General features: G+C 33.8%; 4 protein-coding genes across 5 annotated transcripts in view; 2 read left to right on the plus strand and 2 right to left on the minus strand.

Moving 5' to 3' along the window:
* Window positions 1-551: 551 nt before the first annotated feature.
* On the minus strand, window positions 552-2146 carry LOC125807027 (uncharacterized). The gene is made up of 3 exons (XM_049486781.1): window positions 1391-2146; window positions 1158-1280; window positions 552-1069 (listed from the first exon to the last, which is right to left on the minus strand). The coding sequence occupies exons 1-3, from the start codon at window positions 2006-2008 to the stop codon at window positions 752-754; spliced, it is 1059 nt and encodes a 352-aa protein (XP_049342738.1). The 5' UTR covers window positions 2009-2146; the 3' UTR covers window positions 552-751.
* Window positions 2147-4563: 2417 nt separating this feature from the next.
* The window catches only part of LOC125809428 (uncharacterized), a 36240-nt gene continuing 19209 nt past the window's right edge, over window positions 4564-21594 (plus strand). The window contains exon 1 of the mRNA XM_049489068.1: window positions 4564-4567. The gene's annotated coding sequence lies outside the window, so the exon portion shown is untranslated. The remainder of the gene's footprint in view (window positions 4568-21594) is intronic.
* On the minus strand, window positions 7237-8847 carry LOC125809413 (uncharacterized). The gene is made up of 2 exons (XM_049489062.1): window positions 8451-8847; window positions 7237-7906 (listed from the first exon to the last, which is right to left on the minus strand). The coding sequence occupies exons 1-2, from the start codon at window positions 8721-8723 to the stop codon at window positions 7370-7372; spliced, it is 810 nt and encodes a 269-aa protein (XP_049345019.1). The 5' UTR covers window positions 8724-8847; the 3' UTR covers window positions 7237-7369.
* On the plus strand, window positions 10082-20079 carry LOC125809391 (ubiquitin carboxyl-terminal hydrolase 14). 2 transcript variants are annotated; one of them, XM_049489043.1, is made up of 20 exons: window positions 10082-10331; window positions 11101-11272; window positions 11468-11580; window positions 11676-12012; window positions 12974-13068; window positions 13556-13689; window positions 13797-13853; window positions 13982-14059; window positions 14715-14769; window positions 14855-14887; window positions 15181-15261; window positions 15666-15864; window positions 16000-16057; window positions 16126-16248; window positions 16531-16619; window positions 16708-16797; window positions 17941-18111; window positions 18202-18320; window positions 18428-18554; window positions 19636-20079. In XM_049489043.1, exons 1-20 carry the CDS (start codon window positions 10236-10238, stop codon window positions 19812-19814), a joined length of 2406 nt encoding a protein of 801 aa, XP_049345000.1. In that variant the 5' UTR covers window positions 10082-10235; the 3' UTR covers window positions 19815-20079. The 2 variants fall into 2 exon arrangements, with proteins under 2 accessions (XP_049345000.1, XP_049345005.1); XM_049489048.1 differs by lacking the exon at window positions 14855-14887.

The following is a 21594-nucleotide window of genomic DNA, read 5'->3' on the forward strand; positions in this document are numbered from 1 at the left end:
ATTAGTGGCTACCCCTTTTAAGGAAATATACAAACTCTCTCTTTTGTAAATATTAATTACCTACCCCCTTATTTAATTACACCCCACTCCCCCACCCACCCCACCATAATAAATAGCTTGCTAGGGTTTTGGTAGATTATGCTTCCACTGGACTTGCAACAGATCAGGACATAGAGACACGAAGGAGTTTATAGATTTTAGATTCTAGAAAAGGTAGGTTTTGGATAAGTTATTTATACTATATTATAATCGTGATCTTCAGACTAGCTTACGTTATTATACATCTAAACTAATTTTATTGGACACGACCCATGAGTGGAGCTAGGATTTATAGTTTGGATTTCTAGTTTTTTAATCTAAGTTGTTGTTTTCAATCCGTCCCGCATAGAATAATTTGTTGTTTTCAATCCGCCTCACATAATTTGAAACAATTGATCATGAACTCCCAAATATATATATAACAGTAAATATAAGATGTAGGAAAAAAAATAGTGAAGCATCTACATCTCACTGACACAAAATCCCAATAGTAGAGAGAAAGAGATATAGACACAATAAAACCCCAGAAAATGTATTGCTCCATTTTGGAGAAGTAATAACAAGTAACTAGCTAATTCAGGTAAACCAAAATGGTAAAAATAAAGTAGTGTTGGGTCTTTCATCAGATAAATTTTCACACAAGTGTGAAAAGACAAAACTCAGAGAAATTAAACCATATACTTTTTCAAATGATTCTGTAGAAAAAAAAAAACTAAGAAAGCTTCAGTGAAAGATCAATGGAACTGGTAGGTGTAGTAGTAGTAGTATCTGCAGCCCAAGATATTGTAGTAACAGAAGAAGCTTCACCATTAATAATATTTCCCGCTGCTGCTGCTGCAAATGAAGAAGATTCTGGTGAATTATAAGCACTCATCATCGTTGCTTCTTTCTCGAAACAACTTTTGTAATTATTAGTGCTTTTGCTGCTGATTTTTTCTGGAAAAAAATCATACTCCATCACTACTGCTCCTTCGTCCCATGACAACGCGGATGAACTTCCCTTTCTATGAATTGCCACAATCTCTACGCCCTACAAATCACTTAGTTTTCAGTTTTTCGAAGCGAACAATTGTTGGAAAAAATTAGGGCTAGCTAGCTGCAATTTTATTTTATTTTACCTTTTGTAGATGGCTAGGTAAAGTGTATGAGTGAAGCAAAGGCATTGTTCCAGAATCTTCCTTTTCTCTGATCATGTCCTCCGTATGAATGCTAATTTCTTCTCCATTGATCATGCGTTTCTTCTTATGAGAACGAAGAAGGAAAATGTGAACAAATTTGCAAAATTATAAATTAAATTAATTAAATTGAAAAAATTTGGAAGCAGAACAATTTGCATTTTATATACTCATACTTTGTTGCATGATCGGCACCGATCAGAGAAACATGAGTTGTTGCTGCTAAACAGATTTGGCATTGGATACAGCTCCTTCGATTTCTCAGTACTGGGCTTAGAACTTGCAAATCCGTAGAGATTCATTTGAGATTGAAACTGATGATGATCATGAGAAGAAACCATCAACTGATTTGTACTACCAGATCCAATAAACCCAGTATTAACAACTTTTTGTTGCATAAAAAAATCATTCGGACTCACTGCACACAATTTGGGGAACTGAAGTACTGGTGAAGAGTTCAAAATAGAATTACTATAAATTCCAGGATCAGCACCAGCACTAGCACTAGCACTACCAGCGCCGGTAAATGATGAAAGAGGAGTAAAATTAGGGAAATTGTTATTAGAATAGTACTGATTATGATGAACGCCATGGATAGTACTGTTTTTGATCTGATCTTGTACTCGAAGTCGCTCGAGTTGTTCGACTCCCATGCCTCTTTGTGGTTGTTTCTTCTTCTTCTGGCCATTTTTACTCGACCTTCTACGTCCTCCCGTAGCAGTCTGGTTCATTGTTTGATGATTTTCCTGAGGAATGGGGTGATGATCTGAAGAAAACTGAAGAGAAGTAGCCATTTTCAATGGAACAGTAGTTGAAATTTGGTGAGTTGGTGGGGGTGGGGTGGTGGGGTGGAGGAGGCAGTAAGAAAGGTGTTTTTGGTGCAGAGAAAAAACACCAGAGAGACTATAGATGAGAAATGCAACAGAACATGGTCTGGCTAGCTATGGTGTTTTTATCTGTTAGTGATCTTGTTGTCTTTTATACACACATAATATGTGATTTTTTTTAATTTTTTTTTTTTTTATTAACTCTGAGCAGAACTGGGAAAGTGATATATTTAGTACAATATGGATTAACAGTTATTTCTGCTGGTTTAAGTTTCTTTTATTGTAGTTTAAGTAATATACATCGTAAACTTTAGTAATAATTTTTATTTAAATGTCACATATTTAGAGGTATATGTAGATATTTTTTTGAATGATTTGTTAGTTGTTGTTGTATATATTGGATTTTTTCTGCTCTTGAGTCTAAAGATTTTTTAGAAATAGCCTCAATATCTTCACGAGTTAATGATAAGATACGTGTACACGATATTCTCCCAAATCCGACTTATAGCATTTTACTAAATATGTGTTTTGTTGTTGACGGTGTAAAAAGTAACTTACATTGACAATATATAAATTTAAAATCTTTATTTATGAGTTTGATTAAGGTATGTATTAACGGTATAAAAACCACTATGTTAGCCCTTAAATGGGATTTGTAACATTTAAAATGGAAAACATGACACCTGCTATAACAAATAAAAAGATGATCTAACAGTATAAAAACTTTTTACTCTGAAAGCATATAATATAATTAAAATTGTTTTATTTATCTATTTATGATCACTAATTATTGAACTTGGTTTCTAATTAGAATCAGAAAAGTAATATGTGATTTAATGATGTGATACATACCAAAAAAAAGTCTTTTGGACAAAACTAGTTATAATTATTTCTTGAAACTTTAATTATTTTTTCCCGTTAAAAGAATCTTACAAAGAAAATTGCAAATTGAATTTAAAAGTAGTCAAGTATTCAACACGAGTTATTAATGTTTCTTGTCCCTCAAATGATTAAAGAGTTTTAAAAACTTTTGAAGGATAAATTTACAGTTCTAATGTCAAACTTTCAAAATTTATTTATTTATTAAAATAATTTTTTTTTTAAAAAATTCAATTTGTATCTAAAAGCTAAATTTTTTAACTTTTGAAAAACATATTTTGGTACATGTACTATGTTAAGAGCATTTTATTTTAGTTTTCTTCTAAAATTTAGCCAAACACTCATTTTCTAAAGCAAACATTTTTGATATCCTAGAAGCTAGGAAAACTAGATGTAAATCTAAAGTTTACTTTATGGATTCACGATAATTCAAAAAAAGCTTACTTATATATACATATTAAAATGTCTATTAAAATCAGTTATCATTATAGATTAATTTAAAATTACTACAAAAATTCATAAATTTCAGATATCGAATCGATCAAACATGCTAGTATTAGACAAACTAACCACTGAGGTAAAGAAAAAAGAAAATTAAAAAGTAGTGAAGAGCCTAAACAAACAGTTGTAATTCTCCATACATTACTTTTATTAAAACAGCAAAAGAGATGATTGTGTATTGTCAGTTGAGAACAAGTATATCAAATAAATGCAGTTTAAGAAAAAGACCTTATGGATATGTTTTTTAATTATATATATTGGGGTCCCCCTAGCTATATAGTCTATGACTATAGTCTATATATATCTTACATAATTAGTAACAAATCATTGCAGAAATATTCTTTTTCAAGGTGAAAAAATAGTATACATAGACCCAAAAGTGTATACTCCTAGAAAGAAAAAAAAACACCCAAAATTCTATCTTGTATTAGTAACAAATCATTGCTTCAACATTTTTTTTTTCAACATGAGAAAAATAATATGTACTCAACAATAAGAAAGGTGTGTTTTTTGTATGTACACATTGACCTTAGCTACTCTTTTCTTGCACGTCAATTTATATATCGAGGGTTTAAATATAATTAATGCAGTAAAAACATATCTATATCGAGTATTTATATCGAATCAATATAATTTATTATGATTAAATAAATGAACTCTATAGTCAAACACACGGCATTCATGTATTAGTTTGATGTGAATAAGTTTCTACCCTATCAATATTACATATATGGTTTTCACTTATTTACTGCATTTGTACTTTGGTATGTGATGGAAAACATTTTTCTAATGGAAAATGAAAATAACTCTTATATAATATGGAATTAATTATGAAATTTATCGATAATTTCTAGTTAGTTTGTCGTTAAATAGCTTATAGTTAAATATTATTTACATAATTCATCATTAATCTACAGTTAAATAAAATTAGCATAATTATTTCATTATTTAACTATGAAATTTCATACGTCGCTAATTGTTTTCTTATAGTGAGTGTTATTTTGTATCACACATCATAATTTTGTTGGTCTACTTCCTTCCGGCACTAGGAAATAATTTCATTTTTGTTCTTGACTTTATCTTGAAAGTAATTTTAATTAGACCATATACTCAAAAGTTGATATGTATATCCAATCCTTTTTTTGGTCAACGAATTTAGATACGTAAAATTTACCTATTTCACGTTGAAACTCTGTTAATGACAAGGATAAATACAAGAAATGAATTACTAACAAGTGATGGTATTATAAGAGTAGGGTAGTGGGTACACTATTAAAAAGAGAAGGACAAAAAAAAGAAAGGCAAAAATAGCTAGCGTACTGTGAGTAAGATTAAGCTATTTTATAGGGATTGTCGTTGATTCTTTATTTCTAAATGGAAATGCCAAAATTGCCAACTCATTTTTCTTCATGTTATATTAGTGGAATATTAAAACAAAAAAAAAAAAATATGTCTGTCCTTGTGTTCTTCATGCTTATCTACCTTTCAAGTACCTTACAAGTCATTTATTTTAAAATCTGTTAATTTGTCACGCTAATTAATAGTCTGCAATAAAGTTAAGAACTGTACTAATATGCCTTCATTTTATAAAATTTAACTCCATTATACTTGTGTTGAGACGCGTGTATTTAGAATAACCCCTATCTTATAGATTTTTAATGACTAAAAACAACCTATATACAATAAAAGAAGGTGAAGAACTCTTCTACAATTGATAGATATTAATTACCACGATCTCAATTTCCTTGTTATTGTCCTAAAAGAAATATTTTAAAAAATTTAACATGATTTTTTTTTAAAAAAAAGTACATTTTCCGTAAGAGACATATATGGGTTATGTGCACAAATCCCAATAATTCCCAAACCATTTCCTTGCAGGGGGGAAGAGATTTGTATATGAGAAAGCTCCAAAATCCACCGAGACTGCTCTTAAACAGTACCCACTCGATTGCTAAAATACAGTTGATTAATTTAACGACACTATCAACATTTTATTTATTTGACAAAAGCATACGTTCATTCATATTTTTCGTATTCAGCTAAACTATATTACATAAATTGGGACGAACGGTATAATAGAGTATGAGGGGACCATGGATGGACTGTGTGTGGTCCCGGTGCCGGGTCTGAGTCTCGAGACTCAGATTCTCTTCCGTTAAATGATGAAGTTTTTACTGCAGATCTAGAAAGCTGGCTGATCCAGATGCCTCAATCCATGTAGCTCAGTCCTTTAATTGGCTGTGTGGTGGTGAGTTTTTATTTGACAAAAACAGCTACACAGTACTTTGGCCAGGACGGCGCTGTGTACTAATTGAAAGCCATGAGAAAGAAATTTTGATTCTGCCTCTAGATCTATTTCACTATCAGTAAAGCACTAGCAGCATCTCTTCTTCTTCTTCTTCCCCATATTGCTTTTGGTAGCTCACGCTTTTTGAGTTAAAAGATGCTAATTGTACAAAAGGTTAATTCCAGTATGTGTTGCACTTCTACTTAACTCGATTAAAATAAGACTATTTTAATCTGGTTAAATTAAAATGTCGTTTAGAATCTATCAAAAATAATTTTACTATTTTCTTTACGCTAGGATTACAACGGTGTCTGTTGCTACTTTTGTGCTATATTGTGTATTCGGGAGTACGGATTGTTACATCTTTTTTTTGTTAAAAAATAACTTAATTTGATTTTTGTTTGATTAAGTTAAATGACCAATGATCATTATGGCTTGGCTTTAAATATTTTAATTTATTAGGCATTTCATTTAGGGTGACACAAAATGGACGAGCATGAATAGTTTGGTGTCTGAGTCAATTATTCACTTATTATTTTATTATTAATCATCTATGCTAAAATAAATGTGATGGAACAGAAAGAATCAACTTTGTTATTGTGATACGGTTTGCCTTTTTTGAAGAATCTAATATAAATACAACAATTTTTATGAACAGTAAAAATTAAACTCAAAGCGACTGTACAAAAAAATTTCAGTTGTACCACGTAGATTATAAGTGTTGGTGTTAATTGAATTGAATAGGACAAAGAAGGTATTTCTACCCTGGACCACTTATGTTAACTCTTCTATCTTCTATTTAGGACAAAACTACAGGTTCAATTCTTGGGTCATGACACTGTAAGAAAAATTGTTACACAAATTGATGTGTTATTTATTTACACTACATTTCAGGCTTTCATAAATACTAGTGAAGAGAAAAGGGTTGTTAAGCTGTGCCTTTTCCTTAGTGGTTGAATGGAAACATTATTACTTTGTGTTTGCGTCTGATATCCTGTGAAATTAATCGAGGTACACATGCTAATTTAAATATAGCGATTTAAAAAAATTTAGACTAAGTTGTGGCCCTTGCACTTGTGGTTCTTGCTTGAACCGTTTATCTACTTATAGGAAAGTAAGGCGCAAGCTTTTTGTTTTGTTCACTATTGGTTCCTCTGTTTGATTTTTGTCCACCTAAAGAGACATGATCTGAGTTCAGATTTATATCTGTATCTGCAAAATCTTTCTCTTTCTTGCATTGGCTTTTAGTACCACATTGAGTCCAACTTATGTTGGAAAAAAACAAAAGTCATTAATACCCAAAGAATTTAATAGGGGTGAAAAAGGGGCGGAGCTAAAAGTCTCAGTATGTTAATATTTATATTATAAAGTTTATTAATATCTACTTAAAATTATCATTATAAAATTCAGAATTTATAAAATTAAAATTCTGATTTTGCCTCTGCGGCAGTGAAGTATGTCAATTGGCATGACAAGATTGAGAAGTATCGCATATGCAATTTTTGTTTCTTTTTATGTCATTTTGTAACATTTTGTACAATTTACAATATGACAAATAAGGCCATTGCAATTGCACAGGCTTACATGACATTATAATGGGAAGAAAAAACAAGCAAAATTTAAAATAAAGGATAGAATGGATAGGAGAATAGCTCTATAAACTATAAAGTTACATTTTTTTCTTGTACTAAATATAACAATCGATCATTTTTCTTGTACTCATCTGAGTCTATACGTTTGAAACAACGAGGAGCAAAATAAAACCATGTTGAAGTGCAAATGATGGCAAAAACTTTCCCACAAAAAACCATAACCAATAGACAAATTAAAAGAGAATACGTCCCAACGTTCTTGTTGTAACGTTGCGCGATTTCTTTTTCTTTTACGTTGTCATAAACTTGCATATTGTTCGCTGATTTTGACCTGTGAAAAGATGGGAATTGCGTTCTCTGTGATGAACAAGATGAACGAGAAGAAGACGAAGAAGAAGAAGAAAATGTAGAGGATGTAGAAGTAGTGAATAAGGAAAAATCATCCATGCTTGCACTTGTGGACATTCTATTAGTATTTTTTGATAAATCCTTTGATGAAGAAGATTTTCTTTCCTTTGTAGAATGAAATATTTTCTCAAATTTTGATGATAACCTTTTACATGATCCAAATGAATACTTAGGCTCTTTCCTCTGGCCTTTCTTCCCCTGCAAAAACAATTCAATTTGTAAGTTTCATCAAGTGACAATGATAAATCTTTTAATTTGGTCTAGTGCCCAATGTCGGGTACCTACACGAATGTCACACAACTAGTTATTGTGCTCATAAGAAGCTACAAAACTGAAAGGCCTTCCCAAAGATTGATTAGGCCAGACACACTTCATGATGTATAGTTAAGCGCATGTCACAGGTGCAATGCATAATGTGTGTTTAGGCGCATGCGCAATTCATGAGGTGTGATTAGGCATATGTCACAGGTTCAAATCATATTTAAGACAAAAATATTTCTATTTAAGTGGAAAATGGTGAATGTATGATCAGTCGAAGCTAAAGACATATTATTCATCGGGTTTCGAACTGTGCGCCACTGTCCTAGGAATTTCTCAAACCATTACTCATCGAGTTCTGAACTGTGTGTTGAAATAAAATACAATCATGATGGATAAAAGAGAAATGCAAGAATATTATAAATGCATGCATACTCAATAAATATCTTCATTTTCTAGTCAATTTTTTTCCCCTTAAACTTACCAATGATGTATCAGAAAACACATTTTTGAGTACATTAGATAAATTCCTGCCAAAGGCATTCTCCTTTCGATTTGGTCGAAAATTTTTGGTCAAATCTTTTCCCAACATTGAATCCAATTTTTCTTGTGATCTTACTCTCTTCAAATTAGATAAATTTGTTGAATTATACAGATGATTCCGTTTAATTATACTAGTATCATCGTTGAAAGGTACGGGCTTATAACAACTATTAAAAAACCTACTCCTTCCTCGATTTTTTGCTAATTTTGCCATTTGCTCATAACCAATGTGTAAAATATATATGGAACTAGATAGGCGTTTGCAGGGAGGAAGGAGATAGGGGGATAGAAAGACAAAAATGTCTTTGGACTAAAAATATCGCGAATTTAGGACAGATAAAGAGAGTTAATATGCGTTCTCTTTGGAATATTCGACAAAATTGGAACGATGTAGAAAAAGAAAAAGAAAAAGAAAAAGAAAAAGAGGAGAACCAAAGTATACACAATTTTCATGGCTTATAGAAAAATAAGGTTTACGTTGTATTAAAATCAGAATGTTTGTATTATAATCTACTCAATGATCATTTTTTGTGTTCTTCCACTCATTTTCATATATCATCAAAATGTTTTTTTCTACTGACCATACAATTATTGAAATTGTTTGATTATGACATATAAACAAATAAAAAGTTCAATTTCCTTCAAATTGACTCTAAATTTTGTCTTGATAATATAATGTTTTTCATTGGTCACCATTATCAACGACGTATTGTTATAAAATAATAAGGACTTCTCGATTTTAAATTAGGTATCTTGAATTTTAGTCATGTAATAGTAATTCTTTTTAAAAAATTCTCATTTGTATTTCAAGTTCATTCACTGACCTTTTATAAGCGAATGAGGAGAACTTATTACTAACCATACGAGTATCAAACATCGGATAAGCAACCATTTTTTTTAATTACTAACAATGCAAAAAAAATCTTTCATTTGAGGATATTTTTATAAGATGCAAGGATTACATATTAATTAATTGATTAAAAATCAATTAACAAAATAACATAATTCATTCAACTCATCCAAGTTAACTAGCCTGTTATTGACTCGGCCCATATTAATTCATCTAAATTCCACATCTAAAACTTAAACTAAATACTATTTCAATCAATTTTGATTTGTCTAAATTGAGGCTAATAGGTGCAGAGCACTTTGGGTATAAATTATCCAAAATCGAATCATCGAATTAAATAAATATTTACCATAACAACTTATGATTATCGTATTATATTGAACTTTTAAAATTCCTTATTTGATATCTATTTTTAATTATCAAAATCAAACTTTAAAAGTATAGACCCAAGTACATTCATTCCTAAATTGAATTATTTATCATATAATATGGATAACATTAAAGAATAATTTTGATATCCTGCAAATATCTTATCCTTCTATATGTAAAATAACCACCTAACTACTAATTCAATATCTATTTTCTTATGATTATCAAATTATAAAAATCGCACTTTAAAAATATCAAACAAATACCGAACCCACCCTTGGTGAGAACGCACAAAAGCTTAGTAGGTTTCTCTACAAGTACATATACATAACTAAAGTCCATTTACCCCTTCAGCTTGCTTTCTTCATTTGGGAATTAGGGAGAAAGGCGGTTGCTGAACATTTGAGCAAAGAATCGATACGAATATACACACATTTCTTCCTCTTCTTCCTGTAGCTCTCGGCGATTCTAACAGAAGAATTTATTTGCGAAGATAACGAAGAACCTATGGAGCTTCTCCGATCGAACCTCTCCCGTGTTCGGATTCCAGAACCAACTACTCGTATCTACAAGCACGAGTGCTGCATTTCTTTCGATACTCCGGTAATCTTCAATTCCAATTCGAAATAATCATTTTGCTCTAGTTTTACTTCAGTTGTCGTATGTTTGGTTGTTCGAAGTTGTTGCGATTGTAGATGTTTACTTGGAGTAGTCTCCCACAGTTTTCAAGGCTGTAATCCTTGCCCTTGTGCCATTTTTTGTAAGGGAAGTTGTATGTTAATCTGGTAGGGTTTACGAGCTTCTTCTAGGGTTTATAGTTCAATCCGATTTGATTAGAGGCTTGCAATTGATTAGTAGTATTGCGAGTGATTTGTTTTTCTAAAGCTGCTATGAAGTTGTAGAACGGAGTCAAAATAGATATAGAAGATTCATACACATAGTCCATGACTAGTACTAAATAGAAGTCGTCCTCACTCGATTTTCAAGCTTGTAATTCTTAGCCTTGTGCAATTTTTCGTAAGGTCAGTGCATATTAAGATTCTTGGTTTATGGCTCACACTCCGATTAAAGTAGAGCCCTGCAGTTGATTATCACTGCGAGTGATTTGTGTATGAAGTTGTAGAACAGACTCAAAATATAGTGGAATAGATATAGAGGATTCGTATGGCCAATCCCAGCTAGTCTGGGATTGACATATTAGTAGTAGTTGTAGTGGTATAGCCTAATGAAATGCCATGCCGATGCTGGCTTATCAGTTTGATCTTTTCCATCTGTGTTCACTAATGCTCATTTAGGAAATATATCTTCACTTATGAAGCAGTTTCTATTGATTTAGCTACAATTAGTAACATTTTCTTTGCTATTTTTCCAGAAATCCGAGGGCGGGCTGTTTGTTGATATGAGTACTTTTCTTGCATTTGGAAGGGATTATGTTGATTGGAACTATGAGAAGACTGGGAACCCAGTTTATTTGCATATAAAGCAGACAAAGAAGGCAGATGCTGAAGATAGACCGTCCAAAAAACCCACTCTCTTGGCTATAGGTACTTAAATATTTCAAATCTAGTATAGCTAAAAGCTTCCAAAACTAGGCTGAAAAAGAAAAAAAGAAGAATAAAGAGCCATATAAGTTTGCATTTTCTGATATTTATCATTTGACAGAGTTAAGCCTACTCTTACTAATTTGAGGTTGAAGCTTAGTTGATAGATTGACTTGGATTATGCCTTTCTCCTTCTAGGTCTAGACGGAGGGTTTGACAACAGTGAACCCCAGTACGAAGAATTCTATGAAATAGTTATATTGCCTGATAATGTCACTCTTCCTTTCCCATCGGTGGAATTGCCTGAGAAGGTAAATTTACTCTTTTAATATCCTTTCACAGGTTCCCTTTGTTTAGAGTAAAATGAAACATTTAAATATTGTTTATGTTCATCACAAATTTGCAGGTTAGATTGGCTGTTGATGCTATTTTACTAGCTGAAGGTGCTGAGAGAAAAGAGCAACTTGCTTCCTGGACTGCTGACAAGAAGCTTGTCAGTAAATATGCTACGGATCTGCAACAGCTTGACAATGGTGTTGCTGTTCCGCCCGTGGGCTGGAAATGTGCAAAATGTGATAAGACTGACAATCTTTGGCTGAATCTAACTGATGGAACTATCCTATGTGGTAGGAAAAATTGGGATGGAACTGGTGGTAATGACCATGCTGTTAACCATTACAAAGAAACTGGTTATCCACTTGCTGTAAAGCTTGGGACCGTAACTGCCGATTTGGAGGGGGCAGGTAATGCCATCTTAAAAGTTGAACCTTTATGCTCAGAAAATGTTTACTAAAAAATTGTTGCTGCCTCCAGTTTTTCGTTGACTGGATTTGCTGCTTAGCTCTTCTTTTTGTTTTGGTTGACCAGAGTTGCTTCTTGAGTCTTGCTTTTTTTTTTTTCATTGACGGAATTGCTTTGTAGCTCTTCTTTTTTGTTTTGGTTGATCATGAGAACAGCATCTGCATATCTTGTTTCTTTTGATTTTCGAGTGTTCCCAGTTCATCTACAAGTACTGCTATTGTTTTAACTGCAAAGCTGCTTGGTTTATGATTTGTGATTGATGTTACTTTGTGGTTGTTTGGTCAACAAAGCTTAGTCTTTCTTGCAATCGCGATTCAAAGTAAGAGAGCTTTGAAGACTTGTGTTGTGCTCAAAGTATGACAATGTCTTTAGTCATATCTTTCTAGTTAGCCTATAGTCAAATGAAGGTATTAGTTATTGGGTTTGAATTTAACAGCTTGCTGAACTGTTTAAATTTTGTCATTCTGGAAGTGAGATGGTTTTGATTTCAATTTAGGGACTTCCAGTTTGGTGTAAGGTGGAGGTTCCCAAAATTGTGGACTTTCTAACCACCAACATTCAATCCAAAACAAAGAAAGAATCTAAAGAACAATCAGCTTTTTCTGTCTTAAGTATTAGGTGGATATCTAACTTCCATCACCATGGAATTGGTATTACCTGCCCTGTACAAGTGCTTTAGATGTGCCATGCAGAATTATAAAGTTAACGATCCTGGTAATGGAGTGTGGCCCAGCCACCCACCACGGGTGCATTAGCTTTGCAAATGAATGGGTAGGGAATGTGTCCATGTAATGGGAATTAGCTGGACGGGTTACTACATTGGTGATAGCACCTTGTTTATAAGTTCTCATAGTGTTTTTCTCTTGAATGATTACTAATTGGTTGCAAACTTTGGCAGTTCAGATGTTTACTCCTATCCAGAGGATGAAAGTGTTGTTGACCCACTTTTAGCACATCATCTGGCACATTTTGGTATTGACTTCTCATCCTTGCAAAAGGTTAGTAGCTGAATAGATGACATTGAGTATTTACTTAGATTTGCTCTTGTAAGAAGAAGTATGCTTGATGTACATGGATAAAGTCTAACGAAATGTTACATGTTTATTCTCGATTCTGCTATATTTCTTATGGAAAATAGTCAGACCTTTGAGTAAGCTCAATTTTTTTGAGTCTTTCACCTGGATTTGCTCATCCCAAATCTGAGCAAGATGCCAACTGAGACAATGACATTCTCTTGCCTATTGATGATTACTCTTTTTTACTCCTTATATTTTCTGTGATTGCTCTCTCTTATCAGTAGTTCATACCATGTAAATTTAACTTAAATTATCCTTTAACGGGTCACATTACTTTGTGATCATTGTCATTTGAGGTGATTGAGCTATCACTTATTCAATATTTCTTATGGAAAACCAATAATACAGTCGTAGTCCCATTGTTACTTCTCGTCCTACTATTATGACTAATCCTTTTTTGCTTTCCCAGACTGAAATGACGACTGCTGAGAGAGAACTAGACCAAAATTTTAACTTTGATTGGAACCGGATTCAAGAGACTGGTGAGGATGTTGAACCACTTTTTGGACCTGGTTACACTGGATTAGTCAATCTTGGTAACAGGTGCGGGTAACCTTTTATTACTGCTGCTTAGGCAACATAGCATTTCCTATCTTCATTTGTTGAAAGAAACATATGAAATTCTCTGGTCTCATATATCATTCTTGCAGTTGCTACTTGGCTGCTACAATGCAGGTTATGTTCTCAACACGTTCATTTTGTTCAAGGTAAGATAATTATACTTGTGATAAATGTATTTGATGTTTATTAATTGAAGAAAAATGTCATTTAAGTTAAAATGGAGTTGGATTTCCTTCTTTTTACATCTTACCATCTGATGTGATATCCTTGTCAGATACTACTTGGATCAACGTCTGAAAGAAGCATTTACTACGGCTCCTGCTGATCCGACTGTAGACCTTAACATGCAGCTGTAAGTAACTTGGATCTGTTCATTTACCAGTTTACCATTTTCATTACTTATTTATCAACTAGTTATTCCATTAGTTGTGCACTCTGCTGCAGCAAAAATACTCTGTTTAACAAAACATGGCATGTTTGATACTGAGTTGTGCTTACGTCTCTCATTGTTACAGGAAGCTAGTCACTGCACACACTTTATGCATTTTGAAACTGAATTATTCTGTTGAGGTTTTCTAATAAATAATTTTGAGAAAATATTCATATTCAGCAAATCATATTTGCTTGAATGAATGATACCAACCCCCAACCTTCTTTCCCTTTTATTCTTTTCTTTTTTAAGGTCTTTTTTATCTGGAGGGCATCTAGCAGATTTTATTCAATACCCTGTAACTGCAATTCAGGCTGTACGATACTTTTCATGTTAAGAGTCCTACAGTTAACTGAATTTTCTGGTCCAAATACAGACCAATCCCTAGTTGATAACTTGTATAGCTGACACAACTACTTTGGAATCGAGGCATAGTTGTTTAGTATAAATAATGATCCCTGTAGAGAGTCTTTCCATGCTTCATTTTTCATATTTGGTAGATATTTCATTATAGCAGCTATTGTTATGAATTTTGCTTGCACGCTCAACTGTTGACGGGTGAGCTGTATTTTGGCAGAACAAAGCTGGCTCATGGTTTGCTTTCTGGTAAATATTCGGGTCCTGTTCTGGAGGTATGCGTGAAAGCATTTTGTTCCTTTTTGTTTCATCTTCTATTATTTTCCAATCATGGCTTATAGTTAATTATTGGTTATTCAGAAGGATAATACTGCTAATGCTGTAAGCTCACAGGTAACTTTCTCCTATGATTGCATTTTTCATGATGAACTTCTAGAGTGGTCCAAGCATCCCCCCCAGAACTTATGGTATCTGGTTCATTGACTATATTTTTTAGTATTTTGCAAAATAATTTTCAAGAGTTTTTCTTTCACTTGTCGTGCATTAAGAAATGCTTCTCATTACTTGGGGACATAATTTCAGTACTCACATGAGTTTTTTCTTTCTTCTTTCTCTTTTCATAGCATACCTTTTTCACTTCTATCCATCTTCTCTTCTTATAAGTACTTGCTCCCATCACTTTGCAGAAACAGGAGGGTATCCGTCCTCGAATGTTCAAGTCAGTAATAGCTGCTAGTCACCCTGAATTTTCAACAATGAGACAACAGGTACACTGACATTCTTGGAATCTTCTACTCCTAGACAATTGCTTTTAATTTAAGATTATTAGATTCAAGCATGATAATGCTTCCCTCTACTAAAAGAACTCCAGCAATCTCTTGGTACTGCTTCACACCTTAAAAATCCATTTGAGCTCTTTTTCCATCCAGCTGATGCAGTGTTTGGCTAAGTTGATACTTACATCAACACTTGGATTTCCTTTTCAATTTAGTCTGCCACTGATGTGGTCAGAACTGTTGTGCATTGCTCATATTAGTTTCATGGTCCCTTCACTTTATTGCCTTTAAACCCCAGTAGGTTATTTTTCTGTCTTGCGATCATGTTCATTGTTTGTTGCCATTGCCATGGCTATTGCTATTCTTGTGGTTTATTGATAACAACGTATGTCTAGGATGCGTTAGAGTTCTTCCTGCATTTTATTGATCAAGTTGAACGGATAAACTCTGGGACACATAATTTTGATCCATCGAGGAGCTTCAAGTTTGGTATTGAAGAACGCCTCCAATGTTCCTCAGGCAAAGTTACTTACAACAGAAGGAATGATTATATTCTGTCTCTTAATATTCCTTTGGAGAGGGCTGTAAATAAAAGTGAGTTTTCTCTTTTGTCTAATGCTTTTTCCTGCCCTTTTCTTATATGTTGTTCATTGCAAAATTTCAGCTGAGCTTGATATTAATGAGTAATACTGCCTCCGTTCTGATATTTCGTTTTGTATGAAATTCCAGAAGAGCTAGCAGAATTTCAAAATTTGAAGGCTGAGAGAGCTGCAGGAGGAAAAGAACTGTGAGTTTCAAGTGACCAATGCATGCTTGCCTTTCATGTACTTCAGCTAAATGTATGGGTTTTTGCAGGTCTGCTGATGAAATTGTTCGCCCTAGAGTGTCATTGAAGGATTGCTTAGATTGCTTTTCAGCTCCTGAGGAGGTGCATGATTTCTACAGCACAGCTTTAACGGCTAGGACAACAGCAATCAAGTAATCTTGTTATTCTCCTCTGTGAAGTTATTTCTTCAATTTCTCTTGTTCTGCTTGTGGCATCTCAAATTTAGTTTACATGCATCTCATCTGTTGTTTTAGTATGGCCTAGTACCTTGTCTTTTTGGCTTCCATACTTCTTACACAGTTGGCTGTAGAAATTATAGATGTCTTGTCTATCAGCAGTGGATGGCAAGTGTCTATCACCTTTATCTATTTGCTTGACTGTCGTACCTGATGAGGCTACTTCTTTTTATCTTATTTAATTTTGTTTGTAAATAGAACTGCAGGTTTGACTTCTTTTCCAGATTATCTGGTTTTGCACATGCGGAAATTTGTTATGGAGGAAGGTTGGGTGCCAAAGAAGCTTGGTATGTTACTTTTTCTTTATCGATGTAATTCTGATAAGTGTAGTTTATTTGTTATATTGCTAATCTTTTTCTCTGACGGTCCTTCTAGATGTCTACATAGATGTCCCTGAAACCATTGACATAAGTAGCATGCGAAGTAATGGTATTCAACCAGGAGAAGAGCTGTTGCCTGACAGTGGTACGAATCTCCTTGTCTTCTACTAAATTCATAGTGATCTCATAGAAAATGTATTCCATTTCAGCCCAATAGTGCTCTATTGCAAAGAATAATATAAGCATGTCTATCTGGTCTTGTCGCAGAACTTGTTTTCTGCCTTGCGTCCCTTTTCAAGCTACTCAATTTTTTTCAAGAATATTTGATTGTCACTCTTCTACTTGAATAATGAGGACATGAAGCCTTGGCTTTCTGAGAGAGAGTGTGGCAAAAAACCTTTTTGGAAATAGAAGTAATTGTGTGGGATCCTTCTCATAAAAAAATATTTGTTGTCTTTTGGGTGTGGAGGACGCACCATATGAGCGGGGGAGACTTGTATGAGTCTCATTCTCCTTGGGTTTTTTGAAGTTTGTGACTCTTTTCTTTTGTCTGTATTCGAGGCTATTGTTTCTATTTGCATATTGCCAAGTGTTCTATTTTTCTATTTGCATATTGCTAAGTGTTCTATTTCTGAATCATAAGATTTGCTCTTTAGCTTGCATTATTTTCTCTCAATCAATCTGTTAATTGCTTAGTCAGGTTGTGTCTGTTTAGATAACATTGAACATTGCTTAGCTTATTTAGTTTGTCTGATGATACATGTAAAAAATGATTTGGCATCTTATTTAATTTTTATTTTGACTCGGTTTTTGTTATGCAGTCAACGTTTAGACTTTCAATTATGTTATAGTGTTTTGGAAGTAATATTTGTTTCGTTCTAGTTTCTCTATTGAATGGGAGTAGCGACAGCCGACAGGATAGAGTTCTGTATGCATAGAGCCATATTTAACTGACAGTATATACCTCAGAAATTCATAGTTCATGAAATAGAATTCCAGTCGCTATTTAATCTAATTCCTGCTCTACGCAATAGTTTCTTTTAGTAAGTGAGTAATTGGTGTTGCTTCTCACTCTCCAGCTAATGGTTGTTCCAATTCTTGGGAATCTGCAAGCTCACTTTTTAGTGGGTGTGTGATCAATGGTCATCACATAAATTAACATCAGAAGTTTTAGCAATAGGTGCTACTTGTATGCCAAGTTCCTTTAGGGTTTGAAACTTTTGGGTCATGTTTTTGCAAGTACTAAATTGCTGCTAATTGCTATGTTGGATTACTTGTCCATGAACAGCTGCAGGGGATGGTGAGCAGTCAATAAAGCTTCTGGCTGACGATGATATTGTTGCACAACTTGTTTCAATGGGATTTAATCTACTTCATTGTCAGAAGGCTGCAATCAATACCTCCAACAGTGGAGTAGAGGCAGCAATGGATTGGTTACTTAATCATATGAGTGATCCAGGTAGTTTTACTGCTTCCTTTCAAACAGGGTTTACTCATATTTCTCACCATTACTAGAGACAGGGTATATTGATGCATATTTTCTTCCCAGATATTGATGCTCCTATATCAGAAAACGTGCAAAATCCTGACATTGATCAATCTAAAGTTGATACGCTGGTTTCATTTGGTTTTGAAGAGAAACTTGCCCGTAAGGCCCTGAAGGCATCGGTAAATATCTCACTTTTACTGGCGTTTACTATTCACTGCGAGGTTCCTTGCTATTCACTGCCAATAGCATAATGTTTGTCCTTTCCTTGTTTCTATCTGTTCACAAGGGAGGTGATGTTGAAAAAGCTACTGAATGGATATTCAGCAGCCCTAGTGCCAGTACTGCATCAGACATGGATGTTACTACCAGTAGTGGAGCTGCAGTTGAGACCTTGATGCCTGACGGAGGAGGAAGTAAGTTCCCTATCCTCTGGCTCTACTAGTTGTTGTACAGCTTTGTTGCTTTTATTTGGATCTGATGATATATTCTTAACAAATCTGTGAGGCAGTGGACATTAGCCTTTTCTTTGAGTGGTGTAGGTGAAGGAGCCTCTGTAGTGTATTGCTACAATATATTTTTCTGTAGGCTCCATATTTCTTATCCTGCTTAATCAGCTTGGTTTAGGATTTTATGTATAGAATGGTATACTAGTTCTAGTACTTAAGTTTTTCCATTGAGCTTCCAATATTGGCTCACCTTCTCATGGGCTTAATCATCTTGGTCATGGATTTTAGAAGTGGAATGCTATATTTACTGTCTAATTAATTTTTCCGTCATTCATACTTGAGTTTAGTTTCCTTTCGGTCTCTTTTCAAAATTCTTTACTACTACTATGTGGTTAGAATGTTTATTTTTCTTCTCCTTTTTGTGATTTGTTAGCTCTTTCCCCTCTCTCCTCCAAGGGGCAACAATGGTTTCCAACTTTTGCACCTAGGGGTCTCGCACCTCCAACTTACGGTAGTCTGACTGGAGGGGTCTATCATAACTCCATACCATGGTTTCTTACTTTCTGGTGGTTGGAAGTGGTCAATATAGATGCCCTACGTTCTTATCTTGATCTAAACTTCTAATTTCTTATCCGGAGACAGGAATTTTTATTTGGTTGAAGGAGGCACAGGTTGCTTTCATTAAAACCATTTTCCTTTCGAGGGCAGCAAATTAGTTTCAAAGCCAATTTATTATGGGTCCTGTTTCTTTGGTTTGCAGTGTTGATATTTGAACTCTTTTAGAGAAAATTCATCACTATTTGTTTGAATCACTGCATATATCCGGAACGTTTAAGAGCAAGGACTAATGGGACTTGACCTAACTAACCTAAAGTTTTAGGATGATAGAAGTTCCCTACATCTCTTTAAAAGGGTTTTAATACTTCAATTTTATTATGAATTTCATCCAATGCATCACAATCCTTGATAGTGAGATTTGGGTTTACTTCTATATTCTTTTATGCCCACTTGGGTCTTGACCAAGTGTATCTTCTTGGATAATTAACAGAATACAGGCTCCTTGGATTCGTGAGCCACATCGGCACATCTACCCACTGTGGCCATTATGTCGCTCATATTAACAAAGATGGCCGGTGGGTGATTTTCAATGATGAAAAAGTCGGGGTCTCAAAAAACCCCCCTATGGATATGGGATACCTCTACTTTTTTGAAAGACTTGAATGTTGAACATGGACATCTCGGATCAGGATTAAGTGTTGGGATATGCATGCAGGACCAAGCAACTTCTGGAGTCAGCTTGCTATTGTCATTTGTTAAGCAGGTTGAATACATACGACAAATGTCTCTCGTAACATTCATTGATCTTAGACAAATTCAAATCTCAAGTAGAAGAGTATAAACTTCTTTAGGACCTGAATTTTGAAAGATTTTTCTTCCATACATGTACGGATCATTCGGTTCTACTGGTTCTAATAGATTTTATTTGTTCCTACTCTTTTGTTTTTAAATTTTAAATGATTGTTGTTGATTGCTCAATAGGCCTTTTTTAGGCATGCATTAGATGTCCGATTGATAACTTTACGGGTTGTCTATGTATTTGGTCTAATATTGTTCATAGTTCATAGTTCATACTCTATTAGAGAGGAAATCTGCACTTGAATAATATGTTAACCACATTTAGATGGGATTTCATTGACATGTCTCCACCTTAACCTCTAGACCAAGTTTTGGAACCTATAGTCCTCCAAAAACAGATGTAGGATTGCAGTTTGTCATTTTGTGTAGGGTTGTTTACTTTGTCAAACTACAATATGGATGGAATAAACAAATTTTAAAAAATCAAGAAGTGGATTTCCAGTAACAGCAGTACAAATTGTCTAGTACAACTCAAGGATAGCTGCAAATGAGTCGTAGAGTCAAGTACAATCTGAGAGACAGCTAAAATTAAAAGTACGAATATATTCATACTCAAATGTACTACTCCAAAATTTCCAGCAGTACGTCAACTGTCCTACTATTAAATTAGATTAACAGGGTGGACTAAGATAAAAGGAAGTGGAAAGTGTGCTGCAAAATAATGTGAAGCAGGAAATTTTCCAGAAATATGGTAGTGTTTAGTCCATAGTATCGCTGGAGCCCCGCACATAGAGGGAGTTTTAGAGCCCCGAACTGCCCTTTATTACAGAGTGCTTAGAAACATGATTGAGTGCAGCGTTGATGACATATTTGAGAATTTCTGTTTTTATCCCTTTCTCATTTTTCATCAACACTACACTCAATCATGTTTTTAATTCTCTGAAGGAACAATTTACCAAGGAGTTATATGATTACTGCAGATCTAACAGGTTTGATGTCCCCTCTCTACCTCTTCTCAAATTTCTCTAAAACAAGATGTGTAGTAATGCAATGCGCGTGGAGACTTGGTAACTTCACTCATCTTAATAATGTTTTACCTTGTTTCACTAATTAAATTCATGTTTTCATAATCGATTTAATCTCTTGATTGAATCAGGGGCGAACACCTATATAAAAAAAAGTAGTTGGATCTCATTGGTACCACCTAAATGGTAGGTAGGCGGCAGATGTGTGATGTTTGTGCACCTCTCCCGAAACTCAATTTGATCAACATTTAACAACTTTCATAAAGTTAAATCTCTTTTTCAAGATAGTGATGTCGTAAGGGTCAAATTGAGTTCAATTTATCAAATATTTGAACACAACTTATGAATATATAAATGTGCTCTTTAACTTGACTTTAATTGATATTTATGTTTTTCAATTTTAAGTGTGTTTAAGTAAGCACTTAAACTTGTATAGAATTAACTAATCAGATACATATGTCCTATTTAATTTATTATAAATATTTATTTATAGATGTCAGTTAATAAAAAGTACGTTAATGCATTACGTTATATTATAATAATATGAAAAATATAAATTTATATTTCGTGAAGAAATTATTTATTACGAGGAATAAAAATTAGGACAAATTACTTAAACTACACTC

This window comes from Solanum verrucosum, unplaced genomic scaffold (genome assembly GCF_900185275.1).
Source record: "Solanum verrucosum unplaced genomic scaffold, falcon-dt-bn FXZP01000277.1, whole genome shotgun sequence".
Taxonomy (NCBI): domain Eukaryota; kingdom Viridiplantae; phylum Streptophyta; class Magnoliopsida; order Solanales; family Solanaceae; genus Solanum; species Solanum verrucosum.